Source organism: Marmota monax, unplaced genomic scaffold (assembly GCF_021218885.2).
Source record: "Marmota monax isolate L192 unplaced genomic scaffold, Marmota_monax_Labrador192_F-V1.1 WCK01_AAM20220418_F8-fsc00425, whole genome shotgun sequence".
Lineage (NCBI taxonomy): Eukaryota > Metazoa > Chordata > Mammalia > Rodentia > Sciuridae > Marmota > Marmota monax.
In genome coordinates this window covers 455,241-472,006 of record NW_026695206.1, presented here as the reverse complement: position 1 = coordinate 472,006, position 16,766 = coordinate 455,241, and the positions used below count along the sequence as shown (strand labels likewise).

The following is a 16,766-nucleotide window of genomic DNA, read 5'->3' as shown; positions in this document are numbered from 1 at the left end:
CAGCATTAATCATGAGCCATATCATTGTCTAGTTAATCCAGCTAACAAGTCGAAAGGTACAATTTATGCCACATATTCCGCTCTGAAAGTGTTAGAAATCATTTCCATAATGCCTATTGAAGCAGGTTTGTGCTCCTGTTAAAGGGTTTCCTCTAGAGCCAGGTAGAGGAAGAGAAGTACTGGGCTTAGGATGAGACTGATGTGGTGTGTGGTGGTCAGTGTGCGGGGGGCTGGGGGGCGGGAAACAGTGGTACCCAGTCAGGCCCCATGGTACCAGCTAGCTGTGTGGAACTGTGACAAGCACCTGAGCCGATCCACCCGATCCACCCGATCCACCTGTAAGGAAGAGGCGTGTTTGGCTCACGGCATCAGGGGCTTGGCCTTTGCTTTTAGACTGTGGTGAATGAGTGCACCATGGGAGGACAGGAAGAGGAAAAGGCCAGGGTCCCAGTCCCCTTCCAGTGCCCTCGCTTTCTCCCTCCAGGCCCCACTGCCTCCCAGGAGTGCCACAGGTTGGGGACTAGGCCTTCACCTCATAGGCCTTTGGGGGACACTTCCCCGTGTAGCAGTAGGTCTCCAGCGGCGTCGTGCCCCTGCACGTGGGCCTGGGAGTCGTCCAGTGTGCCCTTGAGGGCAGCGAAGCTCTGCCTCAGCTCTGCTGTCGGCTTTGCAGGAAGGTGTCAGAGCCTGCCTTGCTTCCTGAGCTTTCTCTGTCATGTGGTCCATTGCTGTGTCAGCGGCGGACAAGTGCTTTGCCTACATGGTCCTCAGCGAGCCTGGGCAACCAGAGTCCCAGTCCTCTCACACCTTGCACACGTGCCCGGGCCCTGCCGCACTGGAGTTGGGCTGAGGAGACTCAGGGACGCGCCAGACAGTGGTGTTCTCACAGGCCCTGAGGAAGGGGCCAGGCGTGAGTGGCGTCTCCCTGGGTGGTACCCTGCACCACTCGGCCTTCTCTGCTCTCCGCTGTGCTTCTGGGCTGCCTGTGCTCCCGACGGGCCCGCAGGGCTGTGAGCAGGACGAGTGAGAAGAGGTGAGGGTTTCCTTTCTAAGGAAGAACGCACTTACCTCCTCCATCTCGTTCGTATGTTTCTCAGCTTTTGGTGTAAGTGACCTGCAGCTGCTCTGCTCTGTCAGTTCAGGGCAGCTTCCTGGGGCAGGACTCTCCAGCACTTGCTTTGCATGCCACTCACATGAGGTGGAATTCCTTTCAAAGGTGGGCATGAGAGGCCTTTCCAAGGAGCCTTGTGGACAGTGTGACCAGGATCTCTTAGGACTGCATTCCTTCTTGTGAGATGTTCAGAAAGAATCTCAGCTTCCTGTGCGTCTAGGGACTGCGAAGGGACAGACATTCGAAGGCACACCCAGCTGCCTTCCACAGGACTCCCTGGTCTGAGGACAGCCTTTCTTTCTCGACTGGTGTGGAAAGCTGACCACAAATGCCTCTTGGAGCAAAACGAGGGACTCATGGATTGCAGTGGTTCTGGGTGGAGAGGAGGGAGCCAGGTGGATTGAGACCTGCTTCCTCCCTGGCCCTCGTCAGCCTGCGGTTCTCAAACTGCAGGAACTGGAGGAGCGTGAATTTCACCCTGTTTTCCCACAAGAACACAAGTAGACACACAGTGATGGTGGTCTACCCATGGAGTCTTTTAAAGAGAAGGCAGGCGAGGAAAATGTAAGTGCAGTGACTTGTGACTGCACGGTAGCCTGTCACTGAGGCCATCCTGTGGGTGGCTCCACTGTCCAGATACGCCAGTGCCCAGTACATTGTGGGCTGTGAGCGCCTTCTGCTGACTCCCCGCCTCTCACCAGCACCTCTGCAGCCCGCAGGGAGCTAGAGCGTGAGACCTGTCTGGGGTGCAGCTGGGCAGCATGGCTGAGAGGAGCCACCCTGACCTGGCCACTCAGTCTTGCTGCCTCTGGCGTCTCGTCCTGGAGCTGCGCTCACACTCGGCCTTTCAGGGCTGGTCCTGTCAGGTTGCTCTTTGCCCAGCAGCTGCCCTAGGGTGCACGTCTTCAGAACGTTCAGTCTTGCAAACTGTAGGAAGAGGAGCTTTTCTTCTTATGTACTTCATATCAGTGTATATGTGTTTTAAAATACACGTTTCAGTAAATCACATGGCCATTAAAAGGACCTTAATGAGCAGTGCCAGAAACTCCGAGTAATTTCTACTCTAAATTCTTAGAACTACATTTTCCTTTTAATGTTTTTAAAAAGCTTTGAAGAATTTGAAGAAATAATCAGTGCAAAGGTAATGCGATAAGGGAAGAGGGGTTGTTTATTCAGACTGGCAGGAGAAGCACTGATGACATCGATTGCTGAGCTGTGAAGAAGAGTGTTCTAACCACTGTGACACTCATTCAAAGTATCCTTTTACATCTTCAAAATTACACACACTTCCATTTCTGGCCACCTGGCAGATGCTCCATATCCTGGAGAAAAGGCCCTCTGTGGAGCCTCCAGAGATGCTGGGTGAAGTAAGGCCAACAGCTGACATCCAAGCTTGTAAGGGTGTGACCGTGACCCTAGGTCCCAGCCAGCCAACGTGCAGCTGGGTGCCAGAGAGAAGCAGAAGTGAGGAGGTGGGCCAGCAGGTTGTCCAGGGCAGGTCTTCCTGAGACCTGGTGGTTGAAGGAGTCAGGGAAAGATGGAGCATTGAGCTCAGGTCATGGGACAGTGTGGAATTTCCTTCCACCATAGTGCTGAGCCCCTCAAAGGACTGTGCTCAAGATGATCCCAGGGACTAGCAACCATCCACCTTTGGCAATGGTGGGTGCTTTTAACTAGCTTGGAGTAATTGCTGGCTGTAACCACAGACCTTTCCTCAAGTGTGCTCGGAGTTCAGACTTAACATACTTGCCTAGCCACAAGAGTCTCAGGCAGGAAGTACACCTAACACAGCCTTTGATTGACAGCTTCCTAGAGTGCAAGGCAGGAACACACACACATGCAGTCTGTGGAGCTGACCTTCCACCTCGGGGCAGGTCACAGGAGTCCAGCAGATAAAGACCACCAAGCGTGAGCTCACGATTCCAGAACCACAGAAACAGGAGCCAGAGCAGGAGGAGGGGAAACCACAGGGAGCAGAACTAGATGGCCTTAAATTTAGATATGACATTTCAGGTGAAGAAAACTGGCAAACGTCTAGAACATTTTAAAATAAATATGAGTTACATGAATAAAAAGGTCATGCTGTATCTAAAGATTAAATAGAATTGGAAAAGAAACAAGTGAAACCTTTAGAAATGAAAAATATGGTAACAGCATTGAAAAGCTCAAATGGTCCTGTTAAACCACAGGTTATTAACATCTGGGAAGAGAATTGGTCAACTGATTGTGAACGAATGTCATAAAGTGCAACACAAAGACCTGGAAGTGGAAAAGAGGAATCAAGAGACAAAGAATAGAATGAGTCTAGTCTATATCTAATCAGAGGTGTCGGCTTTCATTCAAATTTTCTGCCCTGCTTTTATTTATTTATTTTTTTCTAAGTTTCCCCCATGTATGTTCTTAAATGTTTTAGATCAACCATTTTACCCTGCTCGGGTTCAGAGACTATCAACTCTGTTTCCGTCCTTTGTGTGGCTGTCCTTGGTTTTTCATTCAATAGCAAATGAGAAACAGTTGCTTTCAAATAAAACCAAAATTGATCACTAACAGGTCTTTGTAAGTCAGATACATAAGAAAGCAGAAAAACTAGTAAACAGATGTGTGTGTCGCTAGACCTCACTGAAGACGTAAAACAAGATCATCTCTTGGGCAAGAAGACCTTGGCCTGAGCAGGCCTTTGGGAGTGAGGACACCAGGGGGTGGAGCCTCGTGAGTGGGACCAAGGTCTCTCCTTCCACCAAGCCAGGACAGGCAGTCTGCAGCCCCCAAAGGGTCTCATTGGAACCTAGCCGTCCTAGCAACCTGACCATGGACTTAACCTCCAGAACTGCGAGGAGTCATTTTCTGTTGATTTGAGCACCCATCTGTAGTAATGCAGCCTGAACTAAGACCTGCATTAAAAACGCGGAAATGCATAAATACTGCTGCACACTGACACCTAAGCTAGGGTCATCCTGTACCATGGTATTATTCAGCAGGCAGGAAAGCAGGTAAACTTCAGATAGTGTCAAACATACACAGTAAAAACCAAGGACAACCATGCAAAGGATGGAAACAGAGTTGATAGTCTCTGAACCCATGCAGGATAAAAGGGTTGATCCAAAACATTTAAGAACACACATGGGGGAAACTTAGAAAACAAATAGGATAAAAGCAGGGCAGAAAATCAGTGTTAGAGGTACGCTCATGTACACCGGTAGTCACAAAACATGCCTTCTTAAAACTTTGACCTTTGGATCAAAAAAACTTGGATTGAAAAATTCTTATGCTGCTTGCAAGAGTCACTTCTTATGCGTGAGGATACCAACTGCTGGAAAGGGAAAGAATGTCTGTCCCAGGATCTAGAGGTGAAGAGGGTGATTCCAGACAAAGGTGACTTCAGACACAGGAGGTCCTGCTTTCCATGAGGACAGCACAGACAGCCCTGACCTTGTGAAGGTCCAGCTTAGCAGTGGCACCCAAGTGGCCTGCCTCAGTGGAGACTCTGTTGGGAATTGGACTCGGATCTTCTGGGTTTAGGATTTGCAGTGGGTGGGGGGCTCTCTCAGTGTTGTGCACAGCAGCAGGGAGCCTAGCTCCCAGCAGCCCCCAGGCAGCCACATGGTCACAGGGTACTCTGGGCTAAGCCTAGGTGTTGGTCAAGCTAGGCATGTCAGATGCATGTGCAGTTTGTCAGACCATGGCCCATGATAAGTTGGGGAACAACTGAATTATTAAATTCTGCACACTCACGTACCAAGGACATGTAGCATAAGAAGACACACAAGCACACACTGGAAGTTGGAGTTTAGGATGGCTCATGAACTTTGTAGTGAAATCTGCTGTTCCCAGAAGTGTTGGGGTCCCATCCAACACTCTCCCCTTGGAAAAATGCCCTCACCCACGGTATGCACATGTGCAAGATCATTCACACAACATTGTTTGCAAGAGGGAAATGTGGGAAAGACTTAACTGTCCATCAGTGGAGAGTAAGTGAATTGAGATATAGCCATTGAACGTGATACCACCCTGCATTAAAAATGAGTTGGGGCAATATATTGTTCAGAAAATTAAAGTGAGGACTGGGAGCTCATAAAGATATTTTGAGAAGAAAATGAAATTTGATTCAAAAGTACACACAAAAAATATAGCATGAATTCTTTCTATACTTTAAAAAGGCACAATAATAGGCTATCTTGCTTAGGAACTCATCATACCCAAGTGGTAAAGTACAGAGACAGGCGAATGGTCCACACACCAGGGAGTGGTCCCGTGGCCCTGGAGGGGGAGGTTCTCAGGAAGGGTTGGGGCCCCAACAGCCTACCTGTTTGCTGGTGGGGCACAGGGGTCTGCCTTGCTACTTATATGCTGTTTTATGGTCTGAAAAAACTTATAATAATGTAAATATAATGTGTTAATATAAGAGGAAATGAAAAGCATAAAAGCAAAAAAGTACTTATGACAGCATTTTGAAGGTATAATTTAAAAAACAAAAACAGTAAGTGTCCTTAAATCTAAACTAACATTTTTACTATGCACTGAGTAGCAACCTGCCAGCCATTTAAAGAGAACAATGTCATTTATTTTAGTTCCAGTTCAGACTGAAAAGGTGATGATATAGTCAAGTTCCCAGGATCAAAGATGGTTAAGGAATTTGGGCATTTCTTTTTTTCTTCCTTTTGAGATATATCTTTTCCTTAAGAATCTGTATTCAACAATTTTTTTAAATACCTGATTTTTAAAAGTAATTTAGGTTAAAAAAAGAATATCTTATTAGGAAAAAAATGTCGGGTAACAGAAATTAGAATACGCGGATTAAAGTTGAGTTGTATCTTTATAAACTTACCAAAATTGGGTTCAGGAACACCTCTGAGCTGGTAGTTCAGCGCCTAGATCGGGGTCTTCGTGCTCTCTGCTCAGGATGCCCTAGGACCCCAGTACATCTTATAGCACCTAGGCCAAGAGGAGTAGCTGGAGTGAGGCAAAGGGGTTGGATCACAAAGGCCACCCCCAGTCCTGCCAGGACAGGATGTGCCGTGCTGCTGGGGACATTTCAGTTGGGGTGGTACCCCCAACCCTGGTGACTGCACCTCCCTGACCCTCTGGTCTCCCCACAGGAGAAGCCCTACAAGTGCTCGGAGTGCAGCAAAGCCTTCAGCCAGAAGCGAGGCTTGGAGGAGCACAAGAGGACGCACACGGGAGAGAAGCCTTTCCAGTGTGACGTGAGTGGCTCCCCTTCCCCGTCTCCTGCAAGGCAGGAGCCACGTACCCCACAGCCTGTTGGTATCACCCCTCTGCCTGCTGCGCAGCATGGCCTGTGGCTTTGGGTGGGGTGACCCCTGTGATCACACATGGCCCTTGTCTCGCCACGGTTCCCTGTGGCTTCCTAGCAGCAAGTAAACGCTGCTCTTCCTTTGGATCTTCCTTCCAGAGTGCCATTCAAGTGCCTGCCACCTCTTTGACCGCTTACTAACATTAAACCAAAGATCTGGCTGATCATGGGTATTATTTACTTTGTTAAATCCAAATGGTGAATTTCTAAAATACATATGAAACTCTGTGTTAAATAATGCTGTCTAGAGTTTCTGCTTCTGACCGAATTATGATGCATTGAAATGGAATCATTGACATAGCAGTTTACATGATTTTGAAAGGAAAAAAGACTACCGTTCTCAGTATCTGAGCATTGATTAAGTTGTGACAGAGAGGCTTCTTAGCCAGTGATGTCTTTGTCTCAAGAAGTTGACAATTGACAGAGCTGGCACTGGTGTTAAGGAAAGCAAGAGGATGCTTACTTTTGACAAATGTCAAAAAGAGAATTAGTGTAGCTCAATTTTAGGAAGAAACCTCAGAGTTGTGACATGGGCTAACGCGGCATGGATTCCCTGTGAATTCCAAGAACTGGGGAGCCAGGGGGCACAGTCTGTAGTGAGCAGCCCTGAGAGGACGGGTATGGACGCAAGACACTGTGCTTGTCCTCAGGAAGCTTTGGTGCTAGGGTTGGGCCGGGGTCCTCTCTCCCCAGTCGGCAGAAGGCTGCCTAGGAGAAGGAAGCGCATGCAGAGGGTTCTGTTTTGCGTTGGAGCTGCGGTCCTGGCCTAGGCATTTCCATAGCTCCACTCCTTGCTGCTTTTTTTGGGAGCATAAAAGGCAGCACCCGTTTGAGTGACATAATCGCACAGCAGCACTGACAGACATGGACCTGGAATTAGATCCTGATGGTGCGTGGACATCTTCCCTCCGTCACACACTGCCATCTTTTATCTGTCTATGTGGAATACCTTCGCCGAGCATCTAAAAGTGCAGTGTTGTTCTTCATGCTATCATTTCTTCTTGTCTCCTTCTGTCTGTTCACTCCTCTGAGTGCCGAGCTCTCCAGCCCTCACCTGCAGCCCGACTGGTCTGTTGAGTGAAGGTCCACATTTCTGAGAACCTGCTCAGCTTCCCTGGGCTGTGCCTGCTCAGCAGAGCGTGGGCTGCTGATGCTCCCACAGGTGTCCTCCTAACTGCCACCTGGCGGCCCTGCTTCCCAAGGACACCAGTCCCTCTCTTCTAGGCAGCTCCCATGCTGCTGGCTGTGCATGGCACCCCGTCACACTTCTGATCCCATGCTGGGTGTGCCCCCCCAGCCTGCAGCCCTGCCAAGGGGTGTGTGGCTGCAGTTGTGGAGTTGAAGTCCCTCATGTGAGTTTCATAGGAAGAATTCCAGGGCTGTCAGTTCAGTGATAGCATTGAGAACCATCTCTGGTTCCAAGACATTGTCACAGCACCAGAACAGAGCTGTATGCACAGAGACCATTACTCCCCAGCCCCCGGCCAGCAGCCTCCAATCTGACTTCACCTTATGGGTTTTCCCATCCAGGACTGTTAACGTGAGCTCACACAGTGTGTGTGCACGCACTGGCTTCCCCCACTCAGCAGGTGTCCGAGTTCCCCTTGTGGCTGTGTCAGTGGGTTGTCCCTTCTCCTGGCTAGATGGTGTCCCACTGCATTTGTCCTCCTGCCATGGGCGGGCACATGGGCTGTGTCTGCCTCAGGGCTGTTGTGGATAGTGCATTTTCAGTTCTTGGGGACACACCCCTCTCCAGGGTGGAACTGGGAGTCCCAGGGTGGTTCTCTTGCTGTCTGGGGAGCCGCCATGCTTCTCCCACAGAGCTGAACTGTTCACATCCACATATGTGTGCAGGAGGCTCCCTGTTCCACTGCCTGCACACACTTGCATTTCTGTGGTTTGTTCTTTCATTAGTTGCTTTTTTGTTTGTTTTCTTTTTAAGTTCTGGGTGTGGTCTTTATTTACACTCCTCAGGACTAGCGGTGCTGAGCTTCTGACATGTGCTGTTCGACACACATTTGTGTGTCCGCTCTGGAGAAACGTCTGTCTAGTCCTTGCCGTTGAAAAACTGAATTGCTTATTTTGGTTTTTGTCGACTTCTAAGAGTTTGTTTTAATACATTTTGGATTCTGGACCCTTATCAGATATATGAAATGCAATCATTTTCTCCCATTGTATAGGTTTTCTTTTTACTTTCCTGATAATATTCTTGACAATAATATGTTTCCTTGATAATATCCTGACAATAATATATTGTCCAAGTTATACATTCTTCTTTATTTAATAATACTTTTGATGTATGAATCCATTCCCAAATCAAAAGTTATGAAGTTTTTCCACCCTTCTGTTCATTTTTTTTCCTCTAAGTTTTATCATGTTGAGTCTTAGATGTAGGTCTTTGGTCCATCTTGAGTTAATGTTTACATATGTCATAAGGCAGGGATCCGGATTTTTCACTCTTTCACCATTGAATATGGTCTTAGCTATAAGTTTCACAAATGCCCGTTGTTATGTGGGGGATGTTTCCATCTCTCTTAGTTTTCTGAATGGTTTTTTGTTTTCAAACAGAAGAAAAAGTGCTGGATTTTGTCAAATGCCCTTCCTGCATCTATCGAAATTGACGTGTTCATTTTTTCCTTTGCTCCATTAGTATAATGTATTTGTTTTTCTTTTTGAACCACTTCTGTAGCCCTGGGATGAATTCCACTTGGTTGTGGTTTAGGATCCTTTTAAGAGGCTGTTAGACATAGCTTGGGTTTTGTTTGAGAATTTTTGCCTCTAGATTCATAAAGGATCTTGTTCTGTTGTTCACTCTCTTTGTGATATCTTTGTCTGGCTTTGGCATCAGGGTCATGCTCCCTCGCAGAATGAGTTAGATAGTGTTCTCCTTCTCTGAGATTCTTCTCCTTTCCCTCCTCCCCCTCTTTCTGAAAGATTGATGTTCTTCTTTAAATGTCTGGTAGAAGTCAAGCACTTAAAGTCTGGGATTTCTCTTTGCTGGGATGTTTTAATTTGACTCAGTCTCTTTATTTGTTATAGGTCTGTTGAGACTTTTCATTTCATCTCATGTCAGTTTTGGTAATTTATATGTTTCAAGGAACTTGTGCGTTTTACCTAGGTTACCCAACTTGTTGATGTGCAGTTATTTAAAATACCTTCTTACAATCATTTTTACTTCTCTAGGGTTGGTAGTCATGGCCTAACGTAAGCTCAGCCATGTGCTTCTCAATGATTGCTTCTGACAAACTCTAGGATAAAATCCTCTTAGCGACTTGCCTGAAATATTGTTCTTGGTCATATTTTAATTTCTTCCGTCAGTACTGCTTCTAGGTATTTCTCAAACCAAAGGCCACCTCTAAATTCCATTTGCCACCCTCAATCCGCTTTTTCTCTCACCCAACACCCAGTCCAGCATTATATTGACGGGCAGTGTTCTTAGGTGAGTTGGAGTCTGAGTGGTGTCACAGCTCCACAGCTGCACTGTAGCCGCCTGGAGCATGGCAGAGGCTGCCCCACAGACCGCTCTCCTGTCTTTCTCATAACGCTCATTCAAACTTGCCTGTGGCCTCAACCCTAGACCAGTGTCTGCGGTGCAAGAAGCCTTCCGGGGCTACTCCAGCTGGTAAGTAGCCATGTCTTAGTTCAGTGCAAGTCATCGGCCTCCCTGACTCCCATCTCATGCTCTCATTTGCAGACTAGATGATATTCCAGTTCAGTCTCCACTTGAATTCCTACCCTAACAGGATGTCCTTCCACGTTCTTCTTCGGTCTCCAAGTCCTGCAGGGGTTGTTTCCAGCAAGTTGATTCTCTAACCCTCGGGTGTGATAGGCCATCTGTTAACATCCTCAGCCTCTCTGCGTTTCCTCTCTCCCCTCCCCGTCACAGCCCACCCACCCAGAACCTGACACTCATGGCCTCCCTCCGGATCCAGTCTTGGCTGCCTCTTCCTTAGAGCTGGGCCTCCTCAGTCCAGGCCCTGATTCCACTGGCCCCCATGCCTCTCCTGACCCCATGGTCATGGCCCTGCTCCTTAGACTGCAGTCACGAGGTCAAGAAGTGTGTTCTCTGTCATTTTGTTCTCAACCGAAGCGGTGGGCACATTGTGTGGGATTAAGTATCTGTTAGCTGAAGATGTTCCAATAGGGTTCCAATTCCCATCTCTCCAGCTACTTTCTGTGAAAAATCGTGTTTACTTTACTTTAAAACAGTCTGGAGCATAACTGGAGGTTTGGAGGGTTTTCATTCTGTGGCATGTAAGTCAGTATAAGGTCAGAGTGGGTCAGGGTTGAATAAGAGTTACAGTCGAAAGGAGAAAAGGAAGTGTCACTGTTCATCTTGTTCTCACTGTTCTCAGCATGTGTAAACGTCCTTGCATGTGGCTGATTTTTTCAGAGTGTCCTTGGGGGCCTTATACCACATTGAAGCTACTGAAGGCAAAGCTTCTAGTGTCCAGGTAGCTTCACAAGTGTGGCCTCAGGTGCTCCCTACCTGGCTCTCGTTCTGCCCTCTGCTGGGCTGCACCCCTATCTCCTATGTGGACTTGGAGGGTGCCTTAATTCATGCCATGACAGGCAGCTGCAGCCACTTGCTTGGCCTCCTTCCATTCCCTGCACCCATGGCCAAGATGTGAATGTACCTGCAGGGGCCTGCCTCCCACCATGCTGCTGCACCCAGCTCTCCCAGACCTTCTCTGTATTGTCAGAGTCATCTCTGTTTTTAAATGGTGGGTAGGGAGAGTGTGGTTCCGCATGTCTTGGTGAAGCAATAGTCTGCATCACATATGGCCCGGGGACAGGGAGAGGCAAGACATAGCCCCAACATCCTGCATTCTTATCCTGGAAGTCACATCCTGGTTCTGGGGACCTGGGAGTCTGGTTCTTCTCCTGTGCCTCGTTTCCTCCTGTAGACAGGGATGACAGCATGAACATCTACAGAAAAGACAGATGCTCTGTAAGCCCCAAAAGTGCTACATCTGAGGAGTTGGCAGTTGGCTCCCAGCCACCGTGAGAGCAGTGGCGTGCATTGGGAAGGCAGAGTGGGCAGTGGTCTTGGCCCGCAGCACTCAGGCCCTTGTGGAGCACAACACTCAACAAGTAAATCTGAATATCTCACTACAATCTCAGAAAGACTGGAAAAGAGAAGGGAAAGAACTTGGGCTACAAAAGAGTGGTTAGGAAAGAACCCTCTGTGAAAGCAACTCAGTTCCTAGGAGACGAGGAGTCAGCTCCAGGAAGAGCATCTGGGCAGCGGGTGAGACAGAGGGAGGCTCAGGTGGGAGGGGCACTGGGAGAGGGGGTAGCCGGCCCAGGAGCAGGAGCAGGTGCAGGTGGAGCTGGAGGTGCCAGGCCCCTCAGGAGTGGAAGGAAAGCACTCTGCATCGGATTTCAAAAGAAAGTCTCTGAGAAGTTGTCATCACTTGTTCACTTTGACCCTGGGTTTGGAGAAGGGCCAGAGAAAGAGGACATGGCAGATAGCTTTCCTGTCTTCCTCATGATGGCGAGTTAAGATATACTTATGAACACGTTTATGTCACTTGGAAATACTTTTCACAGATACTTTCTTAATTTGTTCAAAATTATTTCATAGACTTTGGGTACTTTCCTGCCCATAACAAGTCTGTCTTCCAGGTGGTCACATGAAGCCCGCCCTCAGCTGGCTGTGTTCTGCACTCCAAAATAATATTTACTTTTTTATTATAAAAGATTACTTTTTAATATCAGAAAAGTGGGATAATATGGAAACAAATGAGAACAATAAGACAATCCCATTTCTAGCTGATGTCAGCTGGTTAATTTTGTCAATCTCTTGACATTTCTCTTCATGATTATTTGTACTGATGCAGTTATACTCTTTATTTCCGTCTTATATATAAAATCACATTGATCATAATATCCATTTCTTCCCTCTGCTTTCTCTTGCCTCTAAACCTTTTTGAAAGTATGATTCTTCTTTGGCAGCCGGAAGACAGTCCCTTCTGATTGTATCCAAGTGAGCACCCCCATTAACTGTGGCTCATGTTTGTCCTTTGTGCATGAGCCTGCATCAGCGCCCTGTGGATGACGCCTTAACTAGAGGTACCAGGTGGCATTCCTGGTTCTGGGAGGCCTCTGACCCTCCAGGACCTGGAGGACTCTGCTCAGCAGTGACCACTCCCCAGGGCCTCCTGTACATCCTGTCCTCCCTTTGGACACGTGTTTGTTTGTGTGGGGTGTGACTCTGGGAAGCATGGGTCTCCAGTGCAGGACTTATTGGAGGCTGCCATTTCTGCTAATCTCAGTCCTTCCACAGGGTCTGACTCCTTCCCTGCCACCACAGTTCCTGTGTCTTGTAGTCTCCATGCTCGATGCTCGATGTTTCAGGTCCCTCCTCCTTCCCCTGCCTCCACTGCGACACCTTGCTGTGTTCTCCAGTGACTGTGAAGGTGCATAGTCTGTGTCTGACTGTGATCCCAGAACTCATGCTGGTCAGCTGTTGCAGGAGGAAGGCGTCCTCTCCTGACCCTGGTCTGGGAGTCACCTGTTGCAAAGCCACGTGCCTACTCCTAGGTGTTTCTCCTCTCTCAACAGCTACATCCTCCTTCAAATCCCACCTGCAGTGGCTTTTGGCTCCCTCCTGGTGGCACAGGCTATTCTATCCAAGCTACTGATGGCGCTCCTTGCTAGAGAAGAAGGAAGAAAAAAAGGCACTGACATTTACTTAGTGTTCACGACACAACACCAATCTGCATCGCTTATTTCACTTAATTTTAAAATCCTGTGAGGTGACCACCATGTCATCCTTTTGCAGGGGAAGGAGGCAGAGTTAAAAGGGATAGTCTGTCTGTGCTGACCTCCTTAGTAGGTGATGAGCGAGAACACCCCAGTGGTCATTCCACGAGTACGTATGAATGCCATCACTGTGGCCCTTGCCTTACACTCTGGATGCCTGCCCTCATGCCACCGAGACTAGAGGGTGAGATGCTCAAGGAACAGTGGGCAGTGCTGTGTAGAAGTCACGTGAGCAGACCCAAGGGTCCAGAACAGATGGCAGGTTCTGCTTCAAGCTGGGTGCTCAGGGCAGGCTTCCCTGGAGGGCCAGGGACCTGAAGCTCCTGCACCTCCCAGCACACCTCTGCATGGCATCTGGTGGCTGCCCTCCCACCTGCCCAGTGTACACTCACTGTTCCAGTGCCTTCTAGCCTTGCTGTCCACACCAGCTCTCCTAGAGTGCCACACAGCTCTTCTCTGGCACTGCATTTCTTTGTTTTCGCGTGTGTAAGCATGCTTCAGTGTAGAACAGATGGACTGCGAGGACACTTGTGTGAGTGGGGTTTTTGTGAATGATTCCACACTGGGAATTCCATTTCGTTTCCTTTTATAACTTCGGTGACAGTGTTCCACGTGTTCTGTGCTAATGTAGTTCATCCTTAGGCTGCTCAGTGCACACTGAGCCGGGTGGCACCATGCAGGGCTCATGTGGAGCACACTGTGGCATTCCCCAAACAAAGCCTGCTTCACAAGAAAGAAGGAAGTGGAGGAGGGGCTGAGCACCCTCACCACACTCCCCGTGAAGTTCACCACTGGCTTTACAAGAGGGGCCTCCCAGAAGGGTACCCAGAGAGGGTGTCTGGTGCCGATTGGGAGGCAAGGCTGGGCCATTCAGAGAAATGCCACCTAGACCATAGGGTCTTGTGCTCTGGAGGCTTCCTGGGCTTCCACCATGTAAGGAAGCTCTCCTCACCAGGGACTTGCTCTCTGCAGTGTTTAAATCCAGCTGCTGGTGCGATGGGGTGGTCATGGCACAAAGGATGCTGCCACACCCACTCTGCAGTGGCTGTTAATTCAGAAACCAGTAAGGGGCAATGGGGGACTGAGAAAAGACAAACACATAAGAGAGAAAGCTGGGAGCAAGTGGGACAGTGTCCTCTGATGGAGCAGCAGTGATCCAGAGCTGGCTTAGCACGTTTAATACATAGGTTTCATCAAAAGGTTATTTGTGGTAAAGTTTCTGCAAAGCAGGCAATCTGAAGGACGCAGCACTGGCAAGACGTTAGGATCATCTTGTTAAGCTCAGAATTATCTATCCCTGGGATCTGGGCCTGAGCTCAAGGTCCAGGCTGATATAGCTCTGTACCTTTTTACAGACCTCCTCAGGCTGGGTGTCACCATAGCAACTGGGCAATCTTGACCTACACCTTGGCACAGGAAGTTCCCAGCACAAACGCAGCCACGAGGCAGTCAGAGACCATGATTCAAGTCACCACTCTCCACTGGACATGAGTAAATGCAATATCCCTGGGGACAGTAATGAATTTCTTAGCCCATTAGTTAGGTGTTAAATTCCTGTGAGTGCATACTGGATAGCAGGAATTTGCATAAAGTCTATTGTGAGAATGACAGTTGAGGCTTCTCAGTAAGGTGTGACTGGTGTCTCTGGGTCTCTTCTAGGTCTGTGACTTGGCTTTCAGCCTGAAGAAGATGCTGATTCGACACAAGATGACCCACAATCCCCACCGTCCTCTGGCAGAGTGCCAGTTCTGCCACAAGAAGTTCACGAGGAACGACTACCTCAAGGTGCACAGGGACCATGTCCACGGAGTGGCCGACAGCTAGATGGCTGTGCAGGGGGCCTTTTAGAAGGTGCCTGGAGAGCCCAGTCTTGCCTCTCACGTAGCATGACAGAGGTGGCCAGAAGTAGCTGTGCTCTCAGAGCTCTTATTCTCTGACCTTTAGAGTTTGTAGATGCATATGTAAAATACATCAAAAGTATTGTATTTTCCACAAATGGTACAAATGGAGGGGAAGAAACCTCTGTAGCCTGCAGAATACTGCTGTGCTCTGTCTCGTAAAGTTGCAAAGATGGGTCAGGGTGTTCTGACTCTTTCTGTAAGGAAGATTGTTAGCACTTCCAGCTGCTGGGCCTCTTTACTTTGTTATTTGTGTGTGTTTATCTTTGTGCACACTGGCAGTACTGGCTAGAGCACTGTTCTTACTAATTTAGACAGAAATCAAGGTCCCCTGCTCTTTCTTTGAAGAAAGAAAGACTAAGCATTTTCCAAGTCTCCAAGATGATGGCAGATGGATGCTTGCTCTTTTAAGAAACAGACCAAGAGTTTGTTATTTAACAGCTTCACACAGCAAATGAGTTTAAAATAAAGAGCTATTCGATAATGAAAGCCTCTATTAAATCGTTGCTCATTTTAGAGAATTCTCAGGCAACATTTCCACTCATCATTTAGATACAGAAATGTATGGTCTGAATAATTTTATAATAAGATCTTTGCAAAAGTAGCCATGAACTTTTAAATATTCCTCAAGCTGCCCCTCCTGAGTCTGCACTGCTTGTCTTTAGAAATCAGTGATATGCAGATGTGCATAACTGAAACAGACATGGCCTGGCCCCTGCACAGTGGGTGGCCTGCAGCTGGTGGTGCCAGCAGCCCTCTGCCTGTCGTCCCGAGGCACAGCACAGGCATGTGCAGGCCCAGCCAGCCTCAGAGCATGAGTTCATCTTGCAAAAGACGTTTTCCAGAATCCTGGCAGAAGGTGACTCCGAAACACTCTTGAGTCACCTTCTATCAACTTATATAATTAGGGATCCAGAATAAAAAGTGCTGACCTCGCAGTTGCTAGGACTGAGTGGGACTGGTGCATGGGGGAAATCCAGCAGGGCACAGTGGCTCCTGCCAGGCTCCGTCCAGGGAGCATGGACAGCAGCATATCCAACAGCTTACCTGGGAGAGCACCGTGCAGCCTTACAATGGTGTCAGAAAAGCCTGAGCCACCCAGGACCAGAGGAAACTGGGGAAAGGCCCAAATCATGAGCCTCTGTTTGGGACCACTGCAAAGAGAGAAAGTGCAGTTCATCTTAAGGAAGTTACAAGGTCCTGATGGGTTCAGGCTGTCTGCTGGACACAGGGCTGGACTTTGGAAAAGAATTATATTCATGCCCAGTTACAATTTTAAAATGAAACATAAAAATTCAATATAGACATTTAAAACCTGTAAAATACTAAATTTTAAATTTATCAGAGATAGCTTTAAAAAATATAAACCTTAGAATATAATTTAGAATATGTCTAAGTATGGTTACTTGGAGTATTTTGTATCCGAAATTACAGACTGTATTTTGTAAAAATAAACTTGGCCTGTTTCTCTCTCTGTCCTCTGTTTCCATGGTGTGTCTTCAGCTCTGTAGCATGTTCAGTGATGATGGTGGGCACTCTGTCATCTACCTGTGAACCCGGTCGTGTGCATTGTGAAACATGCCCCACGGGATCCTCTGGGCATGGCCTTCTCTATAATCACTCTCCCTGATTATGTGGCGAGTGTGAGACTGGAAAGGAGGCCACACGATAATCTGTG

General features: G+C 48.1%; 1 protein-coding gene across 1 annotated transcript in view; it reads left to right on the top strand.

The window, feature by feature from the left end:
- The window catches only part of Prdm5 (PR/SET domain 5), a 132,159-nt gene extending 115,595 nt beyond the window's left edge, over nucleotides 1-16,564 (top strand). The window contains exons 14-15 of the mRNA XM_046430303.2: nucleotides 6,208-6,312; nucleotides 14,850-16,564. Coding sequence (XP_046286259.1) covers nucleotides 6,208-6,312; nucleotides 14,850-15,014 — 270 coding nt within the window. The 3' untranslated portion in view covers nucleotides 15,015-16,564. The remainder of the gene's footprint in view (nucleotides 1-6,207; nucleotides 6,313-14,849) is intronic.
- The last annotated feature ends 202 nt before the right edge of the window (nucleotides 16,565-16,766 follow it).